The sequence below is a fragment of the Varroa jacobsoni genome, unplaced genomic scaffold (assembly GCF_002532875.2).
Source record: "Varroa jacobsoni isolate VJ856 unplaced genomic scaffold, vjacob_1.0 scaffold_478, whole genome shotgun sequence".
Taxonomy (NCBI): Eukaryota; Metazoa; Arthropoda; class Arachnida; order Mesostigmata; family Varroidae; genus Varroa; species Varroa jacobsoni.
In genome coordinates this window covers 130222-150491 of record NW_019213380.1, presented here as the reverse complement: position 1 = coordinate 150491, position 20270 = coordinate 130222, and the positions used below count along the sequence as shown (strand labels likewise).

At 39.8% G+C, this 20270-nt stretch overlaps 1 protein-coding gene and 1 long non-coding RNA gene across 4 annotated transcripts in view; one reads left to right on the top strand and one right to left on the bottom strand.

Annotated features, from left to right (window-relative positions):
- Positions 1-510: 510 nt before the first annotated feature.
- Positions 511-16062, bottom strand: LOC111260789 (BTB/POZ domain-containing protein 6-B). The gene is made up of 12 exons (XM_022833792.2): positions 15971-16062; positions 14105-14255; positions 12050-12174; positions 8214-8328; positions 7835-7917; positions 6920-7026; positions 6553-6663; positions 5900-5966; positions 5120-5249; positions 4690-4925; positions 4262-4366; positions 511-3848 (listed from the first exon to the last, which is right to left on the bottom strand). The coding sequence occupies exons 1-12, from the start codon at positions 16031-16033 to the stop codon at positions 3657-3659; spliced, it is 1485 nt and encodes a 494-aa protein (XP_022689527.1). The 5' UTR covers positions 16034-16062; the 3' UTR covers positions 511-3656.
- The window catches only part of LOC147753451 (uncharacterized), a 22398-nt gene continuing 13411 nt past the window's right edge, over positions 11284-20270 (top strand). For all 3 annotated transcript variants that reach the window (XR_015311202.1, XR_015311201.1, XR_015311203.1), the window contains exons 1-2: positions 11284-11484; positions 15984-16190. This is a non-coding gene — a long non-coding RNA (uncharacterized LOC147753451). The remainder of the gene's footprint in view (positions 11485-15983; positions 16191-20270) is intronic.

Below are 20270 nucleotides of genomic sequence, written 5' to 3'. Positions count from 1 at the left end.
TACGCTCTGCAGGTAGCTGGAAATTTCGATATATTTATTATATATTTCGGGAAAAAAAATCAATAAAATAGTTAATAGCTCATAGATAATATGTATTCAAAAAGCACGTACGTAGTAATTAAAAATCGTATAGAGGAGTACATATTTACAGGGCATTCGACGTTCGATATTGTAGGCAACACGAGAGCGAAACCCTCCAACAAACAGGCATCATTCTTACCCGTCTGTTCGACTCATCAGGTAAATATTATAACAAGAAATTATATATATACAACTTATTCCTGTAATATTAATATAACTTATCTGCAAAGGGACCTATAATCCTCGTAGAGGAAAAGTTGGGTGGTCTGGAGGATATAGGAAATACCTCTTTGGTCAAATTAAAAAAGGCGGCCTACTTCAGTTGAAAATATGAATATGTGATTTAGCCTAAGAATATGCGGTCCTATTTACAAAATTATCGTTTCGAAATAGAAACAACCAGATTTCATAATAACAACAAGCAATAAGTCAAGAACGGCACCAGTTGCTTTTATTTGCGTACCTAATCGCTGTTTATTCCATAGATATTAGCAATTTAACGCGTATTACGTCTATTAGTGTGTGCTTAACTCCATTCGATTATCTATAGCCGTCATCGTTTCAGCATCTCAATGATCCACTGCGAGTTCCAGAGAGGGGGTCAGTACTCACGTACTGTTGAAAGAATTTTTTCTTTTGCAAAAAAGAACGCTTCCAACGTATCCCTTATGTACTCTGCCGTGTATGAATATCTGTAGGCAATACGCAATTACCTATGCTTTTCGACCGTAATGGCAGTGCTTGAGAATATAAACGGGCCTTCTACACGAAGGACATTTTAACCTGTTTCCCATCGATATTCTTATTTATCGGCTACAACTTTTATGGATTTATGCTGCCTTTTTCTTAAAGTCTCTTTATCACTTCTTAATTTATTTGCATATCGCAAATATTATGCCTCTGTGTAGTTTGCGTCGAAACGACGTCTGTGCGCGTTTGTCCCGAGGCGACTCAAACATCGGATGATACAAAGCCATTGATTGTATTACTGGGGTCTCAATGTATGCGGCCTGGAGAAAGGGGCACAGAACTGTACATTTGGCGTTAGCCAACTACCGTCCGAGAGGATGAAGAAGACCCGTATCCAGTTTGGGCTTCGTTATGAAGCTTAGTTGGAAACCATAAGCGATTTCCGTCTGGTCCGAAAGTTCCTGAACACATCCTCGTATTTGCCTCTGACCGGTATAATATTACAATTGCCCCTTGGTGTAATTTATTTGAAACGAAAAAGTCAACCAAACATTTATTCATAACTGACTGGCAATAGCCTCTCCGAATTGACGCATATAATTATTATCCTCGGATTTAAAAATGCTTCTTTTTTTCTTTTAAGAAATGTAACTTATTTTGCATTCTGGTTGGTTCTGTCGAAACCTTCACAGAATAAAGGCTGTACGGGGTCATGTTATTAGAACCAAATGATCACTGTGCTGCTATAATCATGTTTATTAGTTAACTAATTATTATATATCTAATATTATATATATATACACACATAAATATATATATATATATATACTATAATATATATATATATATATATTGTAGTTATGGATACATAGGATGCTACCCCTGCCCTTGCGAGAGGAGATGCACCCTCGTTTGTTGAGGTATCAAATAAGACATATAAGATAGATATAAGAATTAGGTAAAGATCGAATTTTTGTTTCGAGGATAACTGGACGAGTTTATGCTTGATACACATTGCACCTTTCTTTTCATTTAACATAGAACGGTTTATAAGCAAAAAATTATACGGATTAGTTCCAGGAGAATGTAGGCTAAGGGGCGTTTGGATGCTGAAATAGGTGCGCCTCTATACATACGGGATTTTTTTAATTGAAAGCGAAAATTGTAAACCTTTTACACACGCCTACCTGTGCCTACAATTACTCGGTGTCTGACATTATCACGCTCACTTAGCTCATTCATTGCAGAAGAGCTTAGCAATGTCTAGGATGTAGAAGGATTACACTGAATATTAGAAATATTGTTGTCTCAACGAACAATACAACAGGTAAAATCCTCGACGGCCTAGCATTCTCTGCAATACACATTGAACCATTAGATCGAAACGTTAATCTCGTCAATGTGGCAGGATGCCTAATACATTACATACTAAATCTTTTACCTTTTATTGGTTTATCATTGATGGCTCTCAAGTAAATTGTCGGTTGCAGGAAAATTAAAAAAGAAAAAAAAAAGAGTGTGACAAACTTAGCCGTTAGACGTTTACATGGATTATATTATTAGATTTTAACGAGGAACATGAAGGAAAACTGATTTCAGACATACACAATCCTTATAAATCGCTGCTGTTAGTTGGCAAGTACCGTTCGGCAGCAAACAGACGTTTGTTTTAGCAAAAAAACGCCAGCCATCCACTATTTTCAATATGAATATTATTGCACGTAGCTCGTCAATATGGAAGACCAGTAGATTGTTTCTTCTTGTTTCGTTAAGGTTAATCATGCACCATTTTTGATACGAATAGGGTCTAACGTGTCAGATAAGCAAATTTGCTATGTGTCGAAACGTTTCGATGCAACGACTCCATATAAAATGGGTGCTACACTATATTCAAACGTGGGCCATTCAACCCCAGTTATAGGGGGCTCCGATCCACTAACGGCGGGCAGGGGGGCGGTTGACATATACGGACAAAGTTCTCTTGCATGCATTGGTCGGGTCATTGATTTTTAGATACTCCCACGTTGAACTTCCTACCGACGCAATAATATAGTCATTATTTTAGGGAAAGATCAGATGCGCCTTCTATCGTACAGCTGCAAAATTCATCCTACTTTTATATGATACCTTCTGTTGAAGCAGATGCCATGATTGAAGTAGTTCCCGCTCAAACTACTGCTAATTACGACTAATAGGATATAGCGTTGTTTCGATGTTTTTTGTCCATCAGTGATCCAAGTCCAACCTGCACGTTCACTCATATGTCCTGTTTTTCAGTACCATTTTACGTACGCATTATTTCCATGTACATAGTTCGAATGCTTAATACATGGTGGCAGATTCCGAGTTTTAGGCAGTGTTACTGTATAATTTATTAGGGCGACCAATATAATTGTGTTTCCTTTCACTTAAAGACTGCCTGAAGGTTTTAGCTGATCGCTAAAAGAAACATAATTCATATTCAATCAACGGAAAAAAAATCAAAATGCGCTGTTATTCAGCCAGAGCTGTTATTAATCAAATGTTCTACATTTACAAAAAAAAAAGCAAGAAGGGTTTCCACCGCATCGGTAAGCTCTCACGCAGTCAGTTTAGGCGATACACATTAGGGGATTTCCAATATCGGCAAGTAAGGAAAAAACCCGCACTAATACGACAAGTTTCAAATGAATGAACGACCGACCGACCGACCGATCCGAAATATCCGATAGATATGTATGATAATCTTTCTTGATATCGACGTCAATAGAAAATTATCAGAACAAGTCGCTAGTCAACGCAGTGGTTCAGCGTCGCTGTGCGTAGACAATGATAATAATTCCAATGCGTATAACTTACGATGTTACATCGTAACGTACATTGAACTGACAGGCATCAGAGATTGTTCAAAAGTAGAAGAGCAGATCCGAAATTTCCAGCATTTCGATCACGTTATTCATATGAGGTCTTTGATACTGTCCAAACGCTATCGTCACACCTTCGACGATATCCTCCTTACGACGGTTTTTCAGTGAAGGAATGATGACATCATCGCTGACCAGATGGCTGAGTTGCAGTTCTAACTCGTACTCCAGACCCTACATATGATACCAATGAGATAAAGTACACAACGATGTCAAAAAGCTTTCATGCTGACTAAGAAAGGTGAACCTCGTCAGGGATGCAGGCTGTATAGCAATTAACTATACGTTAGTTTTTTGTACAGCTGAATGTGATAACCGTATGGCAACGAGAGCATAACAAACATGCTCATCCTAATAGCTCTAAGGAAGTGGACATTCGAGCGGATCACAATAGCCGCCTGTTCTCCCTTGGAAAATAGAACCTCAGGCTTAAAGCAGGTACAGAACACATACGTATATCCCGCCAGTGACGCTCCAGGACGATTCGTGCGAATAAAAAAGTCGTTTATAAGTAACCAACTTTCGCGTAGTTACTTACATAAATATTGAATCTAACGGTTGAAACTTTTAACAGACGAATAGGCTACCTTTCTAATGAAAAAGGGCCGAGTAAGTTTAAGTTTAACATCCTTGTCTTTTGACAGCGTGAACGCCACTTCGCATTCTTCGCGTTCACGGCGATCCTCCTGAATCTGTAAGAGTAAAAGTAATCAGACACCAAAACAACTAAGAAGCGGTTCTGTTACTTCGACTCACAAGCGTCTCAACCGGTATATGTGAGCCTATCTTCGACACAACAGCTAATATAGGAACACGCTACGAGTCTTGAGCTTTAGCAAGAATTGGAAATAAAGGTCATACTGTAACACTATTTTCATAGGCTAAAATGCAGGCCAAAACTCCAACACTTTTTATTTATTTTTGTAAAATGCGAGTTAGCCATGAGTTTCTTTTGTGTGATAAACAGGTACAGTGATTCATTAGTACTATGCATGCTGCAGTATCGCTTACGTACTCGGTAGCTGCAGCGAAGCATGCCGTCATACTTGTGGGTGCGTACGCTGTACGATCCGAGGTCCTGACGAAGTGGAAATCCGAGTCCGGTGATGAAGATGTCTCTTGTCAAAACAGTGAATCGCAGGCCTATAAAACGGACAGGCCGTGACGGCGGGTGGAACGAGACGGCCTGATAACGCCGGGCCGTGAAATTCTCCGGGGGACTTAGGCGTTTTGTACCCTCCGGACTGATACCTGTAGTAGCCAAAATTATGGTTTTACAGAAAGCCACAAACACAGCCTCAGGTGTAGAGTATAGATCCGCTGAGTCCAGCAATGGACAGACAGGACAGGGGCCATTAAAAAACATTCAACCGGGATACCGCTTACAATCTATTCTAAAAATAAAAGTAACAATTAATTGAAGATGGTAACTCGCGTCGTCTCACCCTTGGGGAGATTGACAATACCGGGTATAGCCATGTTCATGAATACAGCGTAACACTCATCACGTGAAAGAAGACCTGATCGAGCTGGACCTTTTGTGAATTCTTCGGGGCTCAATGCAAGGAAGCGAATCTGGAAAACCGATCGCAGGCAAGTGGCAAAACATGGTCATATGGTGACTATCAATTAAGGACATCTGTCTTTCTTTTTCATCATGACAATATCCCTTAACACTGAAGTAATGCTTAGATAGATTTATCTTTCTCTCGTTACAAATAGTTGTTTTAATATATTTGCATAGAATAATCTAATTGATTTTCTGCTCGATACAACTCTCGACCACAACGTAAAAACTTTTGTATATCTCAACCTCTAACGCTTTCCGATTTATCCGCCCTAAAATATTCACAGCATAGCGAGCATCTCTGTGTATCTAATGCCTCGCCTATGTTTTTAAGGTTCATGGACTTGTCCCTTTTTGTGGCAACCAGTCTTATTCGAGGCCTGTGCACGTTTCTACGGAGAAAGAAATCAGAGTCCTTACAGCCACTGCAGCTATGCAGCGGGCAGTGCCATGTCCTTGGATTAATAAAATCCCATTTGCGGAATTCGATATTATGGATCGCCGCTACCCCTCGTATTTTGAGACAACTAAGTTACCCATTGTTTGCTGACGCAGAATTGCATATAAAGGTCTATAAGGGATGAAGAAAATCAGACGACTTGAATCGTCAGTTCTGCGTACAGCGCTTGAGATTGATTTGAATTTGTGCTATATTTACCTGAGAAATGACTGTGTCCCCCATACACACCCGAACATTTTCGATTTCTGACTTATCGAGACCACGTCTGGAATTGAATGTAAATCATTAGAAAATATTGCAGACCAAATCACAGCTAGTAACTCGGACGGTGACACAATATATATATATATAAATCCAGTCATCTATGGGTAGTTGTAAGACTATATACCGCTTATCGACAGGACATTTTCCCTTATTCCTTATCTATATTTGCAGTGAGCCAATCGAATTTCAACCACCACGAGGTACTCACATGCTCTCCTTATACTGTATAATAAAAACGAGAGGCCCCTGTACTATCTTTACTGCTGTTTTCACTACGTATTATCATTGTATAGGCCTCCTCAATCTTAGCTTTCAGTCTTAAGTTCCTCATAGAGGCCAGAGCTTTCAGATCATGACAATCATGCTTCCCGTTTCTAAATGAATCACAGATCTCCTCCGTACCGCCTTCAGCGTAACATAGCTCTATGTGAAGGCCGTCCTACACGCCTCGCTCTTATTAGTCATGCAAACCACACTTATTTACCTACGTTTCAGTGCTAGCAAAATGTCAATATTGATTTATAAGGATCTTATATAAATAAAAATGATGAACTAATTCACTGTTATAGACGTTTTACGTTACCAACCTGTTGCACTCCTCGGTGGCCCATTGAACTGCAGCTTGATATAGGGCATATTCCGAGTACAGATTGAGGTATTTACGATGCACAATTGTCTCCAGCGTCGTCGCCTGAACACTGACCAAAGTAACGAGAACGGTTTGTATTGGGCGCATGTATACAGTGGGACCGTACGAACGTTATCGAATCTAAACGTGTACATCATTTACATTTTATCTTGCCCTGTATAATATGGCAGTATATATAAACACTTTCCGTATAATGGTGTTTCACAATTATTTGAATTCCCGTACAATTACACTTCTCGATTATATAATTGTCAGCTAGTTTTGTAAAAATGCATATAGGCGAAAGAACCGATGACTTTTCGTACCTGACGAAATTTTCAGATGTCAAAACGTGGTAGGTCTGTCTATCAATTATGTTTAGACACTGATATATGAGAGTGTACGCTTCCATCAGCGATGCAAACTCGAACACCTAAAAAATCGATAGGGATTCACGGACGAATATAACCTAAATTGTTTTGTTGACCTTCATGATGAGTGCGGCATAGTATTAAAAGTTCAAGCCGGTCTATAGACCTACATGGCAAAAACAAAGCAGCAGAAGAAGGTACAGCTGGACCACACTATAGTCGCTAGTACATCGACGTTTATCACACCTACAGTCAACTACTGACACGCATAATTCTACGTGACGGTCTGTGTTTAAGAAATTTCTAAATAAACATTTTTACCAGCGCCCTTTCGTTAAACGCGTTAAAAATAAAACTTGTCATTGCGATTCGGTTCCGTCACCAAGCCGTCTAAAGTTACGTAAAAGCCCCAGCTGAACTAAATAGAGCCAAAGGCCTTATATTGAAACCATGGTTTGCTAATGACAGGGAGAACGCATATGGGTTCATGACGACTAAATAGCGAGTCGACAAGTACCCTGCATAGAACTCGCGCCAAAGTTTTGCCAGGAGCAGGCGAAATCCTGCCAATGGCTGAGCAACGTGCGAACGACTACCCTCGAACGTCACGCGGCCTTTCCGATGACCTGTCCTTCACACAGGCATCTTCTGACAAACTCAACCCCACCCGGCTATTATTGTGCATGCCTACATACACTCGGTCAGTTCACATGACCCAAGCAGTAAGCGGGTCAAAACTCTGCGTTGCTATTCCTGTGGGTGGACGGGTCTCTTGGGGATTGGCTACGATGCTCACTAAACATCTAGACCCCCGAATTTCTCTTTCGCTCTCCTTCGCACGTGGGCCGCGTTTGGCCCCATGCCACTGACCTGGCAGACAGTCGCTGGGGTTACATTTTTTTCTATGAAGGTGAAGCAGTCCTTTAGTAGGTGAGGTAGAATGTATTTCTTGGCTGGAAAACATTGAATGCAATGCAATTACAGTGTGAATAAGAGTGATGAGGAGAAACGCAAGCACGATCAATTCAATGTTTTTTGAAGCTCTGAGAATTTTTATTAGCAGCGGTTACTTCTGAAGCCACAGACATCAATTATGAACTGTTTCATAACTATTCAACCGGTACGACTATTTATTTCCTTCGACCATTATTATTATACGTGTGTAAGTGAAGGCGACCTTCCCGAAGAAAGGAGACCTCGTATATACAACAGAAGATTATTTAGCAATAGCCGATAAACGTAAACTTACCAGCAAAGGCAGTCAGCATTGCGTCATCAACAGTCTCCAACTTTAAATTATCAGTGTACGCGTAACGAAGTAGATTCTCAAAACCAATTGGCGCTATATCCGATATTCGTATCACCTGCAGATGATTATTATCTAAATATATTATACGGGTTTTAGATTCTCTTTAAAAATATATATCCCTGACTTGGCTTCTTTTGTGTTCGCTCTCTAGAACTTTATTCAATATATCGGAGCGTTCAAAATGCGAGCTCCACAGTGTCACGTTATCTATTATTTGTACGTGATAATAATAACAATTAGTTTCATGCTCTACCATTATTCGTACGACACGATGCCTATGTCTACCCTCGTATCGCCAATCCAAACCTTACTAGACCCGTTTGGCTTCCGACATAACGTGTTAGGCTAATTACTATATAAATTAAATAAAAATTACATAAATTATTATATAAATTTGTCGTTATTTAAATGTTTTGATTATATTTATTTGTAGACGCTAATGATTGATCGGCTATATTGGCTCAGCTGCACTGCCTCGAACTTCAACGAGGCAATTATGACGCCCGTTTAAACACGCGAGCAAGTAGGTATACTTCCCATTTCTCGATGGCCAAGAATGTACCCCGTTTGATAATGCCATACTCAAATACTTTTGTTATTAAGTTCGTTGAATTTTAGGGATTCGTTTTTGTGTAGATTATCAGAATCAACTCAAAAACAAGAACGCCCATTAGTTTTGAAAACCTATACTCAGTGGCCAAGTCTTTACTCCCTGAAGGCCACAGCGCTCGGGAACCTTAAGCGAAAGCACGTAAGTAAAGCAAACGTTTTAAGAACAAAAATTGAAGTGTTGAAGACCAGCATGCAAGCGACCAGAGATTGAGACCCGATCCACAAAAGCGCGTAAGAAGACAGGGCTTGAGGTCTAGAAGTTTTGTCAATTAAAACTGGCTTTTCACCTATAATGTGTTACAAAATTACAAACCTATTACTGAAACTGAATAAAAAAAAACGTAAACTGACCCTAGGCCAATTGGGAATACCTGTAATGTATTCCATCTCCAATTTGCGGAACTTTGTTCAACAAAAAACCTGCCTAGAATATATGGTCGCCGTAGACGAGGCTTAGTTTAGTGTTTGCCGCAAGACGGATGACGAAGCAGGCAAGAGAATAATGTTATTATCGAATGGATTTGAACGCAAGATAATTGTAGCATTACGACATCTGCGACTATGAGGTAAATCAAACAAGTTTACTATTCGAGTTTCTTAAAAGGTCCATACAACGTTAGCACGACAGTAGAAGGCACACAGCCTGGCTACTTGATGACAACATCAGGTCCTATCGCGATGCTCTGATTACTTTTTGGCTTTAGCAAAGGAATACCTATCTGTTTATTTTTCCAAGTCCGTATCATTATAAGGCATCTGACAACATATGGTGTATTTTTTCAATAGTAGGCACATGATCTACTGGTTTCTGGTCACAAAGTCTACAGAAAAACTTATCGGCCTGCGGCGTGTTTAAGATATAGGCATTTTTTTGCAACGGCTTCAGCTCAATACAGTTTGTTTATTCGGCGATAGGATGACAAGGGGTCAGATGGCCAACTAAATCATTGTGGCAGCTTCTGATCATTGCTGAATACTTCTGATTTATACATTACCGAGTACTGCTCGATATGATCTGGGACTAATTCGTTGGTGAATGAAACCTACACGCTAATTTTATAATCTAGCCGGTGAAAGAGAGACGTCAAGCCCATTCTAAAGAAGAACTTGAAAAGCTATATATATATATATATATATATTCCTGGCGCGCCAGTCCATTGAAAAAGAGATTGCTGGACAGTATACATCGATCCTGTACCATAGAAATGATCCATCGTTCAAGCAAGGGTGAAGTATTTAAATTCCGACAAACTTTCACGGCCTGCCAGCATGCACTCACTCGCTATACCAAACGAAGACCATAGCACAAGACAATGCGTCGTATGCGGAACTTGAGCGAGGATCAATTATTATTTAATGAGTTCACGCGTGGCGACCCTTTGCCGACGTAATAACACAGCTTTTTTGCGGAATCGACGGTTTACGCTATATTTTTGTTTAGATAAAGTTTTGGAAACAATGTATTGGAAAAAGCCCAGAACTAGATATTCCACCGTGTAAATACTAATCAATTATTGCCATCCAAATATGTTATACCACAAATACTCTAGGACCATATGTAACCTGAACAAGATCCAATATAAAAATGCCTAAGTGAATATATTATTTAAAATGGTTAGGTTACTTTACCCCTCAGATGAAACAAAAGCGTTTACATGAATGCTCGTCGCAGTTGAAATGTTTACAGCCAGCGTTCAGCAAATAAAAAAAAAAGAGGTCATATTGACCTAGATACTACCTCATCGTGGCTAGCAGATCTTTTTTTTCTCCTCTAACAATTGCTGACAGATAATTAGTTCATCACTTAAACGTAGTAAAATTCAGAAACGTGGGAGATATCTAACCTTGGCCTGTTTGCTCATCCTACTTTGTCCTATGTCCGGCTAGCCTGCCGGCCGATGGTAAACATACTAACCAGTATTGGACAAAGAGGCTGTCCATTAGGTTCACAAGTGACTGCTGCTGCCAAAATATGGTGGAACGTGATTGGCCTGAGGTTAGCAGATAGCAAGCGGGTATATTTAGTGCCCTATGCCATGATAAGGGTCTTCTTGGCCTTCGTTTGTTCTAAGAGGCTTTTGGCGCGTGTATACAGGCTGGGTAGGAAGGGGCTCGCGCGGGTGAACCACCTCTACTGCTACCCCTGTAGAGCACGGCTTAATCTCGAAGTGAACATAAAGGTTGCATCAATGGACAGGTATCACTACTGGAGGTATTAGCGATACATGTGGTACGAAAATAGCCCTTCCGTTGGCTAATCTGCAGTTTACGTCACGCTCTGCTTACATCCATCTTTGCCCTTGACCCACTGCCTCGTATAGTGTCTGTATGAACAGTACTGACGTATCCTGGGCGAGTTTGGGAGAACTCAACCCAATCGGCGCATAGGATTCTTAGTGTGAGGATAATTTATAGAAACAGTGGTTGCATAGGGTAGATACTGAATTGCATAAACATTTCTTTGAAGTTTAACCAATTTCGTTCAACATCCAATCTCCGTGAACCAACGTCCGTGGGGAACGCAACAAATGCCGTTCGAAGAAATATAAATTAATTTGAAATGAAGTTTCTTTGGATATAACGGACACGTCACACCTTTGTAAGTACTAAACGTTGATTTTTATGTCATTAATTTTGGCGGCGTCAGCTAACTAGACTGGCATAACAGGTATCATGCGTTGCCTGAGTAGGAGGGTTTCAGTAACACTGATTACGTGTAAGCGTTATGGACTGTGCGTAAATCGATTGGTAGCTTATGGCACTCTTACCGGTTGAGCTAAAAATATAAAAAAAATCTAATAAATGAATAGAAAAGATAGGTGTTCTATATCATCTTAAGAAAAAAGACGAAAGTAAAGTCGACTGTAATAGCCCAAAATGTCTGCTTACTCAGGACACCGTTCTATATTATTGTTTATATATTACTATTTAGCATAGTTTCCGGTTACCATTTCGCCGACATTGATTCTCAACGTATCAAGTTAAAAGCCCCGAACAAACAGATTCTTGCTATCTGGCTGGTGACCATAACTAGCCATTGCGTTTGCAATCAGTCACTGCGTCCGCCAGCTCGCCTATAAATTCTGGCCATCTATGTAATTCAAGGTACGCGCTTCTCAACGTATACTGTTGTGCCTAGTTTGAGTCTGGGTATAACTACTTGCCTTAGACTTATCGGCCATATCGCCATAAAACATGGCTTCGAACACTGGGCTGGTCATAGCCAGTAGCACACGGTGACCCACATATTTCTTCGACGCCGACGGCGGTCCCACGATGAAGGTCACATCTGAAATTGTCAACGTCCCCAATTTGATGATATCCTCATTAGTGGCCGCGTATTTAATTATATATCTAGTAAGATTTTATCTCGCACTTAGCATTCCCAGTGGTTTTGTTCATATCCAAGTGAAGTAACCATCATAAACGGGGTTTTCGCTTTGCAGTCTGATCCGACTATCGCCAACAGAAAAGTCTGCTATAACCGACTACTAGACTAATAAAACGTAGCTTAGTGAGGGAACTCTAGCCTGGCTTTCCTCGACGATAGCATAAAATTACACGGCGTAGGTGGAAATTATTTGAAAGTCAGTACGATTTCCCTAAAATATCCTTCAGAGAATATCCAGTAGGACAGTTACAATTTAAAGGTGACCTTCCCAAGGTAAGTGCTCAATTTGTGGATAACGCCAATAATCTTTATATGTAGATTTTAATTCGTTAATTGGTTCCAGTGATCGAACAACGTCTAGCAGATATTAGATTTTATCCTTTACTCAGGCAACCGTCAATTGGAGATGGGTTGCCTCCAGCTACCTGACCTCAATGAACTACAACACTTAGGCTTGCACCTTCACAGGCTAACTGTCATGTATTCGCTTGAACTTGGAAGCAACTTAAGGATTCGATCGGCGCGACCCAGAAAAAGCATTGGATCACATATCGATTGACGCAGCTTGCTAGGCTATAAAGCTGGAATGACGACCATATACGAACCACAGGTTCCCCATAATAATGATAATGGTCATATTTATTTTACGATGGCTATCAAAAATGTAAATGCGGTTATAATCGTCGATTACCGCCGCTTCGTTCTCAGAACCCCACAGCTGCTTCGATTCATGGCCTCGAGAATGCTGTTTTTGCGCTTTAATTTATACGAATTTACATTATTTTCAATGTGATCTATGGCCTTGACACAAGCGCCACTGCCGCCAAAAGAGACGCGCCCCTTTGGGGCTAAGCTTATAACAAAGCCGGAAATCCTTGGCACATTCGAGTGCCGTTTGTTTTCTAGTTTGACCCTGCGGATGGTTGGCGTCGGTAGACATTTGTAAAACGACACGGTGGTCAGGTTACCAACGGCTCTCTTAGAACATCTATATATGTAGGCGTAATGACTTTCTTTAGTAATTTGAATGTGACGGTGTCCTCGGCGCGGTGGCTTAAATGCTTAAGTCTCCGGATGAAAAGGCGGGAGATGTTTGCTTCAAATCGTCCAATGTAACGTATAATTCTGCTGCTATTCGTATAGATTATAAGGATATCAGTGTCCTGAGATCATGGACGGAATAAACAGCTTTCCTGCCGCCACTTGTTGAAGAGCTCTGTGAATCAGTAAAAATTCATACAGTTACCTGAATAGAGGGTTTAGATTCGACTGCGTTTGCCTGGATAACCTAAATGGACGACGACAACACTATACGTCTAATATAACTTCCTCTTTAAATTTCTCGCGACCTTTTCTAGCAAGGTATAGTTCTGCATTCAGTGAGTCTGTATTAAACAGACAATCTAGGAAATTAAGCGGGACAAAACACACTCGGTACTCTCCAAACACATGAATCACAAGGATACACCTCACAGTAGACTTTAAATTGCGACAATTCTTATGGGCGTATGCGTAAATGCATTGCGTTTTACAACATCAATAACGTAGCCTATACCCACAACGGACCCCCCGATGCTGACTATGATGGCGTTTATGGTGCAAGTGGGCAAGGACAATGTGCTCTTAATCGATGAAGAAAGTTACGTGTCATAGCTCTGCCCAGTCTTACTTTTAGATCGTATTTGGTGATGATATCTTAGTGGCGGTTAAGCAGCGTAGACGACCATAAGTCGACTCTTAACATGAACGTTAACACGCCATACATAATAGGCCATTCCTACTTACTGTACGTCTTACGCCTTACTTACGCCTAATCAGTAACACCTACCTGTGAAGGCTTTGTTCTGAAGCAGAGAACTTGTCCTCTGCAGAATTTTATCGGACTCCATGCTGCCTTCGTGTAGCTTATCCGGGATGACTGGATTTGCTGAAGATTCGCGAACGGCTGCAAGATATTTCTTCTCCGGCACGTCTTCGCCCTGCAATGATTAGACAGACGGAAAAACATTTTTTTCAGACTTTCTAACAGAAGTTGATAATAAGTTCTTACGATTTATCACGTTGGATTATCAGTGGAAGATTAGTTGTTCGACCCATTTATGCCGCTGCCTATACCGGACACAATAATTCATAAACATGATTTGCGTTTAAACTTACGGAACACTTGAGCGATACTAGATTTCTCATCTTGTTCTACCGTTTCCGACATTCTTAACTTCAACTTTCCGTTTGTTGTAACGAAATCAAGTTCCAAACCTTTCGCTCGATGGGCCTCATACGCTAAGGTCCATTAAACGAAAAAGTTAATTCGGTCTGCGGACGTTAACAGTAGTCAACGGTGAAGCGTTAGCTCGAGTAGCTCGAATAGGTATATTTTTTTCAAATTCATTCATTTAACCTTATACAGCAGGTCAAGGCGTGTTCGCCGTGAAGCCTTCACTAAACCTTCAACAAGAATCTGGAGCAATATATTAATGAATAGTATACGTCGAAACTTCGGTTTATCGTTTACCTATACTGCCAATATTGTTGTTTGACACAGGAACATTAGACCGATTTGAGCGTTCAGTCTTACACTGCGATAATATAGCAGTACTTCAGATTCAATTAATTCTAATAGTAATATATTGACTATACCATAATAAATATATTCGCACGCTCCATAACGTACGGTATGTCTTGGCTTCGAACAAATGTATATACTTTGAACCGAACTGGAGAATCTATATACATAATGAGGATACAATTGATCTCACGTTGCATATACCAGCTGTAGAAATATAGATAGAGCAGGCTAGTAAAGGCTCCAAATTACTGTTCCGCCGCAATTTTTTTTTCTCTCGCACGTAATTCGGATATAACCAGTGAAAGGCCTTCATCGGCCTGTAGACGTTTTGTCATTCATAATTATCGCTTTCGTATAGTTTGAGGGAGCAATATATATATATATATATATATATATATATATATATATATATATATATATACATGTGTCCCTAAACGCGGACCATTACAAAGAACATAATGTTCGATTAATGTTCATCCCGCAAATAAGACCTGGGGTAACTATAGTTTAACTCGTCCTTGGTTTGATCGTTCGGAACCCGAAGTTATCGTTAGATTTTGTAACCGTTTCAAAGTTCGACATAAAAAATCTGACATGTTATTAAACCATTAGGGTTTCTATACGCTTTCTGCAATGGTAGATAACAACAAGAGTTGGAGAATTGTATAGGGACGCTGAGTTACATTGTGTCATATAGATGCGGTTTGGCCACAGCCGAAGCTATTTTTAGTGCAATAAAAATGCCCCAGTTAGGGTATGTTTTGTGTAGTTAACGGAAAATGTAGGAGATCTATTTCTATCAATCATTTGCAGGAGTTACTACAGTTAGGAGGCTAAATTTGGATAGTGATTAACGGCTGTTACGTATTTTTTTTTGTGTTGTTTGTTTGTCCAACTTTTGGCAGAGTGTGAAAATGGAAAATAAATTTTCAGCTCTGGGGACACTTTTCTGAAGCCTGGGTTTCGTAGCCTCACTGCCTCCATATATGCTTCATTGATATTGCCGTTCTATTACTGTTGAATTACTGTTTTAGAATATAATTAGACACGAGTTACCATTTCCATTAGATTAGGTGCATTTTAATCACTCCTAATTTGTAGTTTGTGTCTCATTTCCGGTCCACTTACCTCGATTGTTAAGAGGCTAGGGTTAGGCGGCGCGGGAAGAGGGTGTCCTGACGGCGCGGGCATCACAGCGGACACGGCTTTTGACTGACGACAGTTTGAAGCAATTTGCGTACGACTTCACTACGATTGCAGGGACGTCTACCGTAGGCGAGACACCGCAACAGAAATGGAGTTGATAACGATATACGGAAGGAGCATCGCTGTCGCGAAGAGTCATCCGGTAAGTATGCTACCTGGCCTCGGTCAGCGACGATTCAGTTTTTCTTGAACGCATGCCCCATATATATATATATATATGGTTCGTTTCTACAATGTCTAAAAACGATAAATCTAATTTATAGGAGCGCTTTCACACTTGCCTGATTGATTCTATTTACGATATCTAAGATAGTTGCGCAGCAGAGTGTATATTAGCGTTGCAGAAAACGCCTTGTAATGGCTTTTCCCGATTACGTCTGCGTATTTTATATAGATGATTTAATATAGACACGGTCGTACGGTGTATGGCATAATCCTGATATCTCATAAAGCACAAGAAGTTTTTGTTTTTCATAGTCTCATTTATAGAGTCGCAATTATAAGTAAATGCCAATTTTAGAGAAAACAAAACCCTTTTGACTTGGCAGGTCATTTACGTTTAGGGTCTAAGACGAGCGGTTTTTTGAGACTTTCGATGACCCAGTCGATATGAGAGTTTCTACGTTTTCTCTTGCCGATTACGTACCTTTCCGCACTGTTAACAAACACAAAAACAACTTAATGAACTATATACTGCTTGTTTGGCTCAAGATTAACGACTTGAACGGTAGTACGAAAGAACATTCAGCAGATTCATTTAAAAGGCAATATCTTAATCACTAGAAGGGAGCAGGCGGAAACGAACGCCTGTAAGCAGGCCTCCGTTAACACTCTAACTAATTTAGGCTGAACGACGCTTTTTATAAGTTCTCAGTAATAAATTATCGTTAAATATGACATACGCATTACGGGCTGCACCTTGAATTAAAGCACTGTAACATACAATGATGCGATCAGCTGAAATACCCATTGTGATCATTCGCATAACATTTGACAAACAAAATCCTTGTGTAATAAGCTTCGGAAGTAGATAATTATCGATAAAAATTGAATAATTAATGCAGCTCCCTTAATATCGTGGGTCAGATAATTGCACGCTGGTTATTTTATGACGACGCCGTACTTAATGCCTCAATTACCTCCTAGATTGAACAAAGGAGTAATCAACGTTGTCTTTAGACCGTTTATTCTTGCGATGTAAGTAAGTTCAGGTTATCACAGGACTTGCTATGCCCCAAAAAGAGTAACCGGATTTACTTTAAAAGTCATCGATAGATTAATTACATATAAAAATGCGAATGGTAGGTATATCATTGCCCGGATCGCTGGGACAAGTATATAAAGAAAAAAAAAGGAGTACTTTTAAGACGTAGTAAAAAAAAAAAAACATTATTTTAGTTCAACGGTTACGCAACTTGAGAGTGCGTCGGATTGGCTTGTAATAGGGTAATATTTATAGAAATACAACTCCAATCCGCCGGTGACACGATCAGTTCAGACGATTAGTCAGTTCTGTAGAAACTGCTTGGTCCATGGAATAGTGTTGATTATCACTAGTTCCTATTGTAAGACCTGTAGGTTTGTATCGGTCAATGTGACTGGCCGTGACTCGATCCTAAATAACTTCCAAGAGACCTCTGCCTGTAAAGTCTCTTGTCATTCAATAACCTCCAAAATCAAACTCCTAAAATGGTCCTTCGGAATACAAATTATAGAGATATATTTGCCAACTGGTGGTAGCCGATCCGCTAAGGGGCGCCGGTAACGACCGCTCATGAGTATGCGAAGCCCTGAATTAGAGTCTAGGCGTACCCATTTAATTCCGTGGCCGTACCGTCACAACGACGCAAGTCCTTAATAGTTACTTATTGCCATTCTCCATTGGGAATGACTGTTGGCAGTCGATACGTCTATCCCGACACGCTTTTTTTCTAGCTGGGATGAAAGAGTCAGCTGATTTTTTTCTTTACCAACTTGGCGTCGACTATCGATAAGGGCATCATAATAAAGCTGGACTAAAAAACGAGTGCTTATTACCTATAAGCGTACAGTAAGATAGGCATATACATTTAACCTTTTTTCACAGTAATTTTTTTCAGATATTGTGTGATAGGTAGAGAAGGCAAGAGTGACGCAAATTTATTATATATATATGACAAACATCGGACGTGTTCGCATTGTACTAAATGACGTGATAGTAATGAGACCGTTTCATGAATTTAACCTGTTTTGATTCTTCCTTACGACTAACAGATAGCTATTTAGGTTTACGTAAGTACATAAACATAAGTAATTTTAATCATATCATCATTAATAAAGGTGTTTGCTGACCTACTTAATTGAAGAAAGTCCCAAAGGTCATGGGACGTAATGCTTCTCTCTGTATAAACTGTTCCTCGTCAAAGGTTGCTTTTCTATTTTCGAACGAAAACGAAAATTGATCGAACGCTACCGATAGGTTTTTCCTCCTAGAGAAACTGATCCGCCTACCTATCTAGGGTCACCTGAAGTAAAGAAGCTTAAACGATGACTAAAATAAAATATGTCGAACGTTGGTCAAGAACTTGTACAGTTATGGTAGATAGGGTAATTGTAGCTCAAATCGAAGTTGCCTCTAACTGTTCGCCATTTATATCTATCTATAGTGAACAACAGAGAGTAGTAAACTCAAGGGGTGTATTTATCTAGGTTCGCACAAATCTAATCACCCTATACGTGCATCAGTACGTTGATTACAACGATTTATTAATTTTTCCGTGTGGCATATTGGCTGTTCCGAATATAATCGGAACCATATATAATCGTCCACACGGGACACATATAGACAGTTGTCGTTATATATTATCGGCTTAGTGTACCTCTGGTTAGTTTATGCCATTGTAAATAGAGCCGCTCGTACGGGCTCTCTAAAAGCCTTCTGCCGAATTTTCGCATCCGAGTTATGCAGTGGGCCGCAAGGTATTAAACGTGCGCTATGCGTCGAAGGGTAAAGCTTTTCCTCAACTACATGTATGTATAAGTGGCTCGCTGAAGGAAAAAAAAGATGTGGCTGAGTGTATTTTTCAAACAATGATAACTATTAGGTGACCAAATCAATTATCAGAATGTTTAGTTAATTTTCCATTTCAACCCTCTAACACGGCGGTAAGACCTTAGTAACATAATAATAATTTATTAGGCAACTCGCAGAGTATAATTTCTTGGCTCATTAAATCCAAATAAGACTCTTAGGCCCGTGCCTGTTGTGCTAATTAAGGCAAGCAGCAGTCTGTGGCCTGGTAAATAAGTCCTGTAACAAACTAGCTAGAAGCTAGTGATTCGCATATGGAAAAGAAACTATGTCTTGCGAGGAAATCTTATTTAAACGGTAAAAAAAATGTTCTCTTTACTTTTGAACTAGTTTAATAGGTGGAGTTCCATAATATTTTGTGTGAAACGTTTCATGAACACCCACCGAACACATGGACGGATCTTCTTTACGTGGATATTAACTTAAAAGTCTATCAAGCTAGTTACTAAACATCATGGAATCAACTTATGACAGTTACGTTTGGAACTGCAGGGGGAAGACGCCTTTCTCATCAGCGGTAGGAAGAAGTAGAGGAAACCCTTTTCTTAAGCAACTTAATAAGCCAAATGTCATAAGTGTTATTGATGCTAATCGCCTAACTTCTAATAAATCAATTTTCCTGCCTTCCATAAGTCACCTATAACGTGCAAAAGTTTGAAATTATTTATCGTGTCATCCTTAACTGACAGGCAAAATTACGAATGGGTTTGAAGAGAAACTTCGTTCAATTAGACTTCCAACAATTTTTGCTATTCAGCCTAAGACATCCTGATATGTCGACGCCGTTTAACAATCTTTGCAGGGCATTTTTTACGATCGTAACATACATGAAAATATGGGTTCAATATACCGAGAATTAAGCCAATACATGTTCTTATCCAGGCACATTTGAAGAGATAACGGGGTACAGAGATGCTCCATTTGGCGGGTCTATTTTACCACCATCTTGTATGAACAGTAATTATTTCAGAGTATGCTTAACGATACTAGAGTAAGAAAGGGGCTGGATTTTAGAGCAATTTTTCTTAAAGTACGAGTACAGAAAAGTCAAAGTTCAGACTAATGGTTCGCTTGCACATGACCCACAATAATCACCACGGTATTTAGGAATACATAAAAAAATGTGTAACAAAACGAGCTTTTTTGTCCCTT